General features: G+C 48.2%; 1 protein-coding gene across 3 annotated transcripts in view; it reads right to left on the bottom strand.

The window, feature by feature from the left end:
• Positions 1–11,224, bottom strand: part of Zc3h4 (zinc finger CCCH-type containing 4) — a 37,507-nt gene extending 26,283 nt beyond the window's left edge. The window contains 2 exon segments of one of the 3 annotated variants that reach the window (NM_001427315.1): positions 9,819–9,984; positions 11,167–11,224. In NM_001427315.1, the coding sequence (NP_001414244.1) occupies positions 9,819–9,979 (161 nt within the window). In that variant the 5' untranslated portion in view covers positions 9,980–9,984; positions 11,167–11,224. 3 annotated transcript variants of the gene reach the window in all.
• Positions 11,225–12,101: the final 877 nt, after the last annotated feature.

The following is a 12,101-nucleotide window of genomic DNA, read 5'->3' as shown; positions in this document are numbered from 1 at the left end:
TTGATCTAGGAAGTGGTACAGCAGCCAATGGGGACTGCACTGAGGGCTTTGCAGGGCTAGGAGAGCCCTGAAGTAAGCCTCTGCACCTCACACATGTTTGTCAGTGTCCTTAGTACCCAGTTCATCAACCAGAAACCAAGAGCAAGTGGGCTCTGTGCTGCCCTCCCCTTAGCATTTGCAGGTACAGTCATAACCTGTTTTGTGATGTCATGATGCCATCTCCATGGTAACATGCCTGCCTTGTAACAACCAGCTGAACTACTGGCACAAACCAATCACTGAAAGAAAGAGACCAGCTGATGCTAGTGCATGGATCTGAACCCCCTAGAGCAGGCCACACATAGGACGTCCAAGCAATCGGAACCAGGGCTGGGTGTATCAGGCATTTAATAACTAATTGCTAAATTTGCTAAGAATAATAAAAGTTTCCAGTATATATATATTTTAAAAAATCCTAGCCAGGCAGGGTGGCACATGCCTTTAATCCCAGCACTCATGAGGCAGAGACAGATAGATCTCTGAATTCAAGGTCAGCTTGGTCTACACAGCGAGATATAGGACAGTTAGGACTACATGCAAATGGTCTCAAACAAATAAAACCCTTATAGGAGCCCATAGCCACATTCTCTGGTGTGCCTTTCAAGTGTCCTCTTTCTCTTATTTCTCATGTAAAATCTATATTAAAAATGTCTTTTGGTAAAGTCCAACTCTGTGCTAGCAATCAGGGTCATCAGTGTTCATTGTTCTTCCCGAGGCCATGGGATTCCAGCTCCCATGTGGAACATAAATATTGCAGAGGAGCCACCAGCCTCTTCTGGCCTCCATGAGCAGCAGCCACTCATGTGGTGCACATACACTCAAGCATAACATACAAATATTTAAATATCTAATTCTTAAGAACTTCAAGTCAATTGTAAGAGCTTATGCCTATAATCACAGTACTTGAGAGGCAGAAGGACAATAATTTTGAAGCCAGCCTAGACTATACATAGCAAGACTCTCACAGAAAAAAAAAAAAAAAAAAAGACTGCTCACACAAACTGGAAAAAAAGGGAAAAAGCAAAAATGGCAGGCTAGGGTTGGGAAACATCTTGCTGTATTCCTTTCTGTACCTTAGGGTCCTATAGAGTCAGAAGGCAGTCTGCATTACTCACTACTAATATACTATCTATAGCTTCATGCTGAACTCATCCTTGTCTCCTCTTATTACCATAGGCTTCATTGCCACCCCCATTTTACAGACAAGCAAACTGAGGCTAAGAAATGGGAAGGAGTCTGCCTATAGGGTCACAGCAAGAAGCAGAACTGAAAATGGAAACCAGGACTCTGACCCCAACACCCAGCTCTGAATCTCTAGCCTTAAGAGAACTTGAAATCATCTGTATAGGAATAATTTATTGAGCAAACAAAATAAGCAGCATGTATTTGAAACTATTTGAGCTGGGATGGTTTATCAGGTAAAGATGGAAGGGGAAACCGCTCCTCCATCAGATCAGGACAGTTTGACTAGAATGAGACACTGTCTTGGGGTGGAAGTGATGCAAACCCCCAAAGAAGAAAGTTCCAAAGTCCCCCAAGGAAATGTATTTCACAAGCCACAGCCCCGACACTGCCCTTCATTCAAGCACAAGTCAATTTTGAAAAAATATCTAAGAAAGCCAGCCCAGAGGAACCTCCCAGACACAAAGTTGCCATTTCCTCGGTGGGGGTAGCTATTGTCTGACTCCCTTGCTGTTCCAGGAGATAACCCTCAGCAACTACCGCACCCTGTACTAAGCCACAGGGTACCGGCTGAGGAACTTTGGACAGCTCAAAGGCAAGGCCATCTTATTTCTATTACTCAGAAATGTCTACCTAATTTGAACAAAGACCCTGCCTTCTACTTTTTTAGGGAAATCAATCGTTCCACCTAGCCTACTGAACATAAAACATGCGGGACAAGCATTCCAACACTCAACTAACTATATTCCCTGCTTTTGTAAGAAGATTTTTATGTTTATGTACATGTACCTGTGCACACCTGTCCATGTCTGTGTGAGGTCACTGGAGGCCAGGAGGCAGCAGATTCCCTAGACACAGGTGGTTGTAAACCCCAGATAGATGTGGGTGCTGGGAACATAACTCAGATCCTCTGGACAAGCAGCAAGCTCCTTTAACCAGTAAAGGGCTGGTTTTGTTGTCTTGTTTTGTTTTGTTTGGGGGTGGGGGTGACACAGGGTTTCTATGCAACCCTGGCTGTCCTAGAACTCACTCTGTAGATCAGGCTGGCCTCAAACTCAAAGGATTTGCCTGCCTTTGCCTTCCCAGTGCTAGGATTAAAGGCATGTGCTACCACTGCCCAGTGACTTTGAATCAGTTCTCACTAATGAAAATCCCATCCACGAGGGCTGAGTATGTAGCTCTGTGGTAAAGCACTGGTCTAGTACACTCCGGTTCAATCCCCAGCACCTCAAAAAAGGAAACACCCATCCATCCACTTTCCAGCTGAAAAGCTTAGGCCTGGGTCTCTACATGCTCAGGAGTAGATTACAAGGATGACCAAACCTCTGAAGACAAGGTGGCGGCAGTGTTGCCCACCTCTGCAGGACCAACTTTCTATGGGATACCTACACTCCCCAGGCACTCCTGCTTAAGCATACTGCCTATGGTCACTGTGAACAAAGGCCAGCAAGCCCAGAGTATATGCTGTCATTTTTTTTGCAGGCCACATAGTCCTTGTCTCTGTTTTTCAGTTCTATTGCTAGTAAGGATAAAGCAAGTGGGCATGGCTATGCAGATAAATATGGCCTACAAAAACTGACTTGGGACAAAGACAATATCTGCAGAGTCCTAGGCTAGACAAGCAGCTTTCAAATCTCCTTTTCATACTTGTTTGCAGTACTGGGGATGGGAATGAAACCTAGGGCTTCCTACATGCCAGGCAAGCAAAACACCACTGATGCACACATACCCAGTCAGTACTATTTTCTATTTCTATCTCTACAGGATCTAGCAGAGTCGCCCCGGGCTGCCCATGAGCTTGCCTTAGCTTCTGGGAAGGTAGGAGTCTAGGGTTAGTCATCATGCCAGGCTCAAACTTTCTGCCTTTCATCTATACCTCCTTTACATTCTGTGTAAATATAAAGGAAGTATAACTTGTTACATTTTCTACCCTCTTTTGATGTTTGTCTAATATGCAGACATATCAATACATGGTCATAGCCCATAGTGAGCATATCAGTATGAAAATTACGGTACCTGATAGGTACTGTAGTGGTTGTCTTTAATCACAACCTCAGGAGGCAGATTTGAGTTTGAGGTCAACCTAATCTTTATAGCAAGTTGAGAATCTGGGTCAAATAACAAAAAAAAAAAAAAAAAAATTACATCACACTGTACTTGAGAGGCAGAAGCAGAAGGATTTCTTCAAGATTAAGGCCAACCTGAACTATAGAATGAGAGCCTGTCTCATATAAGAAAAGAAACTGAAGGGATGGATGGCTCAGTATTTAAAAGCACTGGATGCTCTTTTAGAAGACATAGTTTCCAGCCCCCAGGTATAACTACAGTTCCAGGGGTTCTACTGCTTCTGGCCTCTGGGAGCCCCTGCACTACTGTATACATGCCAACACATACACTTTAAATAAAAATAATCTAACAGAGCACAGGGATAGGGGTGGGGAGGGAGTACCAAAGTACTGGAGCAGGCTCAGGACAGAACAATGGGGACAAATAGCATCTGTCACATACAGCCCCCAGCAATTTTTGTGACTGGATCTTTTTGTTGATTTCTCAGCAAATGCTCAGGTTAAGGAGCCATGTGTGAAGCCTGCAGCAGAGCCTCATGGTTATGCTTTGGCTTTTCTACTTATAAAGGTAACAGCTGTGCTACAAACTCAGATCTAGCCTTAAAAAGGCAAAGGACACTGGGACACACACCTGTCATTGCAGCACTTAGAAGGCAGAGGCAGGATTGCCGTACATTGGCTTCAGCTTGGTGAGCTGCCCAGTGTTCTATGCCAGTCAGGGCTACTGTGCAGCAACCAACCAACAAAGCAACAAATACAGGGGCTACTCAGGCATGGCGGCACATCTGCACTCTAAGACTAAGGAAGAGCACCGCTTAAGAGTTGGAGGCCAACATGGATTAAACTGTGAGGCCTTGCTTCACAAACAAAACACAAAAACAAGCAAGGGCTGGGAACTCAGCTCTGGAGCAGCTATCTAGTAGGAACTGGGCCGGGGTTGGGGATTTAGCTCAGTGGTAGAGCGCTTGCCTAGCAAGTGCAAGGCCCTGGGTTCGGTCCCCAGCTCCGAAAAAAGAAGAAGAGGATGAATAGTAGGAACTGGGCCTATGGTTCCTCCTCTCCCCTAGTATCCAAACCAAAAGAGACATATGAAGCATTTCTGTTCCCAACAAAGGGCAGGACAAGCCTAGCTGCTCAATAGACGCAGGCCTTCGGAACTCAGCCACAGTACAAGAGGCGGCAGATCCTGGAGTCTAGCAGGCCTGGCCCTCAAGAGATTCAGGCCAGGAAGGGCTGGCTGAAGCACAGCAAAAGGGAGGGGTAGAGTGAGGTTGGCTCTGGGTCCCCAGCTTCCTGGTTCTCAGGGGCCAACCTCAGCTGGAATGCTGACTCACTCTAACTGCAAAAGCAAACGCATACCAATACATCATCTCCCACTGGCTCAGGACAGCAGGACCACTTCAGCATCTATATCAAGCACTGTGAAACAGGAAGTGCCAAAAGATGACTTCCATTGTAGTCCCCAGCAGGCCTCTTTTGATTAAGAAAGCTGCCCAGAACCTGAGAGGTCCAAGATGAGCGAACTTCCCTCAGACAGACACATCCTGCTTCTGTTTACACACAGGACTGCCAGTGTTCTATTTAGAATTTCTCCCAGTAAGGACAGAGTGGCAGCCACTATATGGGTGGCCTGTAGTGCCCACTGGACGGTGGTGACCCTGAGTGGGCACTGGTGCTGGATGGCATCAGCCCCAAATAGCAGTAGCTGTTTTCAAATACCCACACTCTTTCTTCACATCCTGTTGACATCTGCAGTGTTCAGAGATGTCACCACTTGCCTGACAAACAAGGAGCTGAGTCACCAATCAACACAACCGAAGCAGGGAAAAAAGCATAGGATTCTCTACTGGGAGGAGCAACCTGGCCAGGAGAAACAAGCTCCTTATTCCTAGCAGACAGCCTCCATCCTAATGAAAAAGTATCTCTCTGATGATGTAGCTGAACTAGCACCCACTGAGAGGCCAAGTCTTCATTTCTATCACACCAAATTAAGAATTACCTCAATGGGCAACATGCCTGCACCTCACACATAGCACTAACCCAGCTATGAACTGCTGCATTGTGTCTAACAGTGTATCTACAGCATTCACAGACGCAACAGAGCTTTGTAGCAGATGAGGACTCAAAACTTGGAAAGCCAGAGCTGGAAAGTTTGCCTTAACTTATCCAAACAGGCAGCTTGCCATTTACAAGGCCTTAATTATGTAACCGACTCCAGACCATCCTCCATTACCTCTGCCAATGAGCGAGCTGCTTCTCCCTGGCCTTCAAAGCAGTCAGCAAGTAACAACTGCCAGGAAGCTGCAACCTTCCTGTTGGCCTGCTGTGCACCCCAGCAGTGGTGAGACACAGCTGTGGGCCTGGCTCAACTCAAGCCCTATCACTTCAGATCCGATTGCAGGGCCAAATCAGCCACTCTGGCACTACTAGAAGAGTCCACCCAGTGACCACAAGTAGGTTCCCTGAATTTGGTTTGACTTAAAGCTATCCAGAGACCTAGAAGCAGTCTAATCAGTGACGTTCAACAGAGGTATTCACTAGAAATGGATCCCTAATCCTTACTCCCATGAAAGAGGTTTCCAGGGACTCAACAGTCCCCCAACCTCCGCACCTCTTCCACAAAACAAAGTGAAGAATCTGACCTGGCTCTGAGACAGCCATGGGCAAGAGCAATGGGCAGCCAGTGCCAGGGCCCAGGAGCCTGTCCTAGGGCTCAGCTATAGGGAAACAAACTCAAGAGCCACAGTCACCAGGCAGAACAGCCAGGACAGCCTGCCTTCCCGAACAAATCCCTTTAAGATGGGTCTTCTTGGGTAAGGCAAAGCTACAAGGATGAGTTCCTAGAACAGCTGGCTACCTTCACTTCCAGAAATGTCTGTCTTGTCAAAAATCAAACCCTTAGAGTACATGAAGTAGAGCCCTTAGAAGACAGACTAGGACTTAGAAAGCCCCTATCCTGAATGATCTTTCTCCTCTTTGGTGGAGTAAACTGGAGAACTGGGTGCTGGGGACTCTACCTTGGAGCATCTACAGTGTCATGGTCAGAATTCATTCTGCTCCTTTTGGGAGATTTTGACTTTCAAATAAAATCTTTCATCCAGAGAAAACAAACTTCCAAGGTTACAAAGTATATAAGCTTTACTGTTAACATCAGGGATTCCCAGTGACACCCTTTTCTTTGCTTTTGCAACATCCATTAATTTCATTATTAACTAATACTGGTACATCAGTTTAGGGAGAAAAAAAAGGTACTACTGTGACATTTCAAAAATACAGAATACTTAAACTCAGTTGGCTTAATATTGGGACTCCTTTGCCAACAACAAAAAACAAAAAACCAAAAAACAACAACAAAAAAAAAAAAAGCTAAAAACAAAAAAAGCCCTTGCAGGGATATGCCTGAGAGCATTTTAAATACAATGTTTGTAGGAAATATTCTCACATTCAGCAAAATGACTGCTAAATTGATTCCCAAAAGGAATCTCATTTCCTAATATTTTATTTTTAAAGTTTAAATATTCTTTTACAACGTAGTAATCCTAAACTCTTGGAATAGAAGGGTTATCAGCTGACAGTTTCTGCTCTGAGCTCCTGGAGGAATTTTACACAAGATGGGAACCTTCAAATGTTGTTTCCAGCTGACCCAGCGCACTGGAGAGTGTGTTTCGTTCGTGCTTTAGACGTTTTGTGGGGGAATGCTGTACATTCTGGAAATCTTCCTCAAAGAGCTGATTTTACATCAGACCACCACTGCATGGCAGTTAAAACTGAATACATCTATGGGAGTAAAACAAACAGCCTAACAAACTGCAGCTTACAGGGTCCTCAAGTGCAGACGGACATCACTCCTCCTGACAATGCAAAGGGGACAGGACTAGGCTTGTGTGAGGAAGACTTCCCTTGCCAACAAAGTATTTTAGGGACAATGGAACTTCAGCGTGTTTTTGTCTTTAACAGAAAAACTTATGCTTGTAAAACACATCAGAAGGACAATGTTAGGTCCTGCAAGTCATTGCTGCTGATTTTGTTGTTGTTTAACTTGTATGTGTAGGATGAGGGGGACTGAGTGGGGACATGTTCTCTCCAACATGACTGGGCGTGTAACACGTTTTACATCAACTTCTCACGGTCAGGCATGTGCTTTTGAACAAAGAGCAGTGGAGACAGGAGAGATCAGGGTTTGACACAGTTTACAGATACATTTTGTGCTTAGACAGTACTTTACAAATGACTTGCTCAATTTAAATGTCTATTACCATAAGTAACACTTGAGTAAAAAATATGAAAAATGGGCCTGCTTGCAACAGTCTTTTTTGGGAGGGGGGGGAGGGAGAGTGTGACTTTAACTTGAATACAAGTATAAACCAAATTCTGTAAGCTTATCCCCTCCAGAGGGACTTGCAGTAGCCACTTTCACATGAAGGCTGGAGACAAAGCAATGGATGGAAATAGAGGGTCACCAAGGGTCTGAAAACATACTGGGCCTTTTCATGGATTTTTGTCATGTTACAGTAACACTTTTTTTTTTAAACTGTGTACATCAAAATTTTATAAATTAAACACTGAAAGGATGTGCAAGTCTAAAGGGCTCAATAGATTAGAATCCTGATTTGAACATAATAAATCCACTCTCAAGCATCACTTTGGTCTAAAGGCGAGGAGTAAGCAGGCAGGAAAGGGACTAAAAGAGGGAGATAATTGAATTACTCAATAAAAGAGGCTACTTACCATCCCAACCCATTGTAAGACATACACTTCTGACATAAGAGAACTCCTTAGAGGTCGGATAAAGCTCGTAAGCACCTTTGAGTAAAGCACCTGCCCCCGAGAGGGCCTGGAAGCCCAACGTGGGCTTAGCGAACAGACCTCCGCTAATCTGTTTATTTCCTTGAACTGTAGTCTGGCTGCGAAGGGCTGCGATTCCCAGGACGATACATTTAATTAGAACAAAACAGAAAAAAAAATTGTAAAAAAAGCTCACCAAACTGCTGCACCTGTGTCTTTGAATGTGGGTGGCATTTCTTTTAAAAGGCAAAGGAGGGTCTGTGAAGGAGAAAGGGAAAACAGAAGGTGGAAGTGGGGAGAAAGGGCTGAGACCCAAGTCTGAAGGGGTCCTCTGTGGTTCCCTAGGCGGCTGCGAGCCATCTGTCTAGCGTATTCGCCATCCTACCCCCTACACACACACACACACACACACACACACACACACACACACTCTCTCTCTCTCTCTCTCTCCCTCCAAGACTAGCTTTTCTGATCCCTGAAACCCCTTTTTATTTTCAAACCTACTCAGTTTAGTCCCCAGGAGTCAGCAAACCATGAACCCCGTATCTTTCGGCTCCAGCAAGGCAGAAATGGCCCCAAACGCGCCGGGCTGGTCCCATTATCATCCGCCAGGGAAGGGCGTGGGGAATCCATTTCGCACTTAATAGAGGACAAGAGGCGCCACAGTTTACGTCCTGCCAAAGTACAAGGGGAGATCTCCTTTGCTCCCGAAGGAGCGATTGCACCCTGCTTTGCCCCAGAGGGGCGATGCCCGGGAGAAAGCGATGGCTAACTTCCTCTACCATCCAATGCAGCAAAAGCAACACACACACACACACACACACACACACACACACACACACACACACACACACAGAGGCCCGCAAAAAAAAAAAAAAAAAAAAAAAAAAGACTCAAGGACTAAGGACCCTCCACCACTGTCACCTACCTACAAAAAGATTGGGACCCGAAAAAAACGATAGGTTTTCCAAAGAAGGTCAGGGGCTTTCATCAAAAGAGCTGGAGATGCACCCCTTACCTGCCTGCCTTCTAGAGAGTTGCTAGAAAATACCTCCCGCCAAAAAATTAAAAGTGCACAAGGGCCCCCATCCTAAGGAACCTTCTTTAGAACGATAGAGCGAAGGCTGATCCAAACCCCCACTTTCTGCCTCCGTTAGACTCGGGTAGCTATCCAAAATGGACAGGGTATGCCTCCCCCAGAAGAAAGGATACTGTAGGGGATTGGGAAGAGCCCCAAATCCGAACCCCTAAGAGAGGAGCTGTAAGCTGGAGAACCCCCTAAAACAAGAGAATCCGGGGGCCCCTCCCCCAAAAGCCTTTCCCGAAGCCAGGCGACAGGCCTCTGACGGCCAGCTCCCGGAGCAGGGGCGGCCGAGGAGGCTGATGGGCCTCAGCAAGCCCACCCCCTTGGCGGCCCGTGCCCCGGGCGGGCGGACAGACAGACAGACCGGCGGGCGCGGGGGGTCCGGGGGGCGCCTCCTCACCTTCCCCTCAGCATGGCGCCCAAAAAAAGACAGAGCGAGAGCGAGGGAGAGCGGGCGAACGCCGCGAGGGGGGGCAACGCATGAGGCCGGGAGAGAAAGCGAAGCGAGAAAGAGCGAGCGAGCTAGAGACACCCACCGACCCCGCCCTTCCTCCTCCTCCTCCTCCTCCTCCGCGGCCCGGCCCAACATGGCGGCCGTCCCCTTCCTCCTCCTCCTCCCCCCCCCCGGGGGACGCTGCCCGGCCCAGGCCGGGGGGCCTGACCTGTCGTCAGGGAGCGGGAGGCGGTGGTGGAGGAGGTGCGGGGTGGCCGCGCGGCAGTCGGGGGAACACGGAGGAGGCGAAGGCGTTGATGGCGGCGGTGGCGATGGCGGCGGTGGCGACTCTGATGGCGGCGGCGGGGGGGTCCCGGGCACGGCCTCCATCGTTCCTTTGAGGGGGAGGGGATGTTAATGCACGAAAAAGGACTGCTTGGGCGTGGCGGGAGGGGCACACTTCAGCTCTCCAGGGCTCCTGATGGAAATTGGGCATATATATAGGTATATAGTATTTTTTTCGGTTTCGGAATCACCTCTGAGCCGACTTCCACGTAGGCCGCGAGGCCTAGGCCCCGGAGAGGCCGCCCGCCGCCTGCTTTCTCTGCAGCCTGGCCCTGCGGTCACTCGCTCACGGGCACAGGACCCTCATCGGGACGAGAGGTCCCCTTCCGCCACACACACACACACACACACACGCGCGGGCCCCCAAGGCCTGAGACCCGGGGGACACGAACACTGGTGGGTGGTTGGGTGTAATTAGCGCGGGCCGCGCGCAACGGAGCAAGCGAAGGGAAAGGGGGAAAGAGGAGAGCGAGCAAGGGAATGGTTAAAAAAAATCAGGGAGAAGAGGGAACGGGCTATGGAGATGGGCCGACTGTCTGCCCGCCCTAGATGCCCCAGCTGCCCGGCCCCCGCCGCGGTCAGGAATTGACACAAAATGGCGGCACAGCCGGGACGAGCACAGAGGCTGAAGCTGGAGGAAGGGCGTGGAGGGAGGGGGTAACTGGGAGGCCGAAGAAGCGTCACGTGGAGAAGGGCAGAGACAGCCCGCCCGAAGGCAGGCGGAAAGAACCGAAGCGGAAGGGCGAGGCGGAGAAGAGAAGACGGAAAGAACCGAACACAGCTGAGAATAACTCGAGACTAAAATGAGCCGGAAAGAGCCGAAGAAGGATCTAGGTCACTGAAGCAACGTGAAGCGGATCAAAGACCCACCTAAAGAACCAAGGGTGGTCGTGGGGGTGGGGCTAGAGAAGGCACGGAGAGCCGGAAATAGCCGAGGCGCTTCGGGATTGGAGAACCCGGGGGACTTGCGATAATCCGGAAAGAGCCGAAGTCAGTGAAGGGATCCCAGTAGGAGGCGGAAGTAGCCGAAATAAATTGAGCCGAGCGAATAGGAATTAGCGAATGAGCTGAACGGGTGGGGCTGGAAAGGCGATTAAATAACTCAAGGGTAAATGACTTTCAGGAACTCGCCCCAAAGCAAGCGAGAAGAGCCGAAAATTGCTAGTTTGAAGGAAGGCGGGAAGAGCCAAAAGTTTTAGGTGGGAGAATAATGGGAGGGAAAAAAATTTAACCGAAAGCCGGAGACCGGTCCCAGGAGTCGGACGTTTCCGAAGAGGGGCTGGAGCAGAGGCGGCCCGGAGATGACGTCACTACATAACTCAGCCAGTGGCGTCATCCTTGGAGGCGAGAAGGGCGGGGCCAGGCTGTGAAGGCGAAGTGGAAATCTTGATAGGGTTCTTAAACCATTAACAAAAATTTTGACGTCCACCCCCTGCCCAAGTTGATGTTCCTAGTTTATAGATGGAGACTGAACCCGAAGCCTGGTTGTTTAGTTGGCTTAAGATCATGTGTTTGGAGCCGGGATATGCAGAAACGTTGAAATTGGTAGTGCTAGCCTCTAAGCATACAGGAAACCCTTCATCCGCAGCACCTTATAGAATCGGTTGCGGTAGCCACAGCGTGTAACAGCAGCACTCAGTGTGGAGGCAGAAGAATGAGAAACTCAAGATCATCCTGACCCGCACAGTGGAAGAACCGACTCCCGAAAGATACCACATTCTCTAACCTCATGCAAGAATCATGGTGCAGGCAGGGACAAGGAAGGAGAAGAGAGTCAGAGCCTTGTGACAAGGGAAATTTTTTTTTCACCTGAGATATAGGGGTAGGGGTGTTATGAAATATAATGCAGCGGGCCCATGCAATTTATGTCCCTAAGAAATTACACCTCGTAACAGATTTATTGGGGAAGGGACAGGAGTGAGGGCCAAGAGAAGGGGTAAAGGCTTGAAAGACCCCCTCCCAGAAAGGGAATTGTACAAGCCCAAGGCCCTCAACTATAGAAATAAAAAGTAAGTTTTTAGATACAGACTCAGAACTAAAATAAGCCTGGGAAAGTTCAGATGTGTCCAAGCTTTGTGGGACAAACTGACCCATCATTTAGACGAAACAGACCATAAAAGAAAACAAAATACAGAAACCAGTCTAAATTATTGGTATTGCTTTATGG

The sequence above is a fragment of the Rattus norvegicus genome, chromosome 1 (assembly GCF_036323735.1).
Source record: "Rattus norvegicus strain BN/NHsdMcwi chromosome 1, GRCr8, whole genome shotgun sequence".
NCBI classification, from domain to species: Eukaryota; Metazoa; Chordata; class Mammalia; order Rodentia; family Muridae; genus Rattus; species Rattus norvegicus.
Note: the sequence above shows the minus strand (reverse complement) of the source record. Positions and strands in the feature narration are given on the sequence as shown.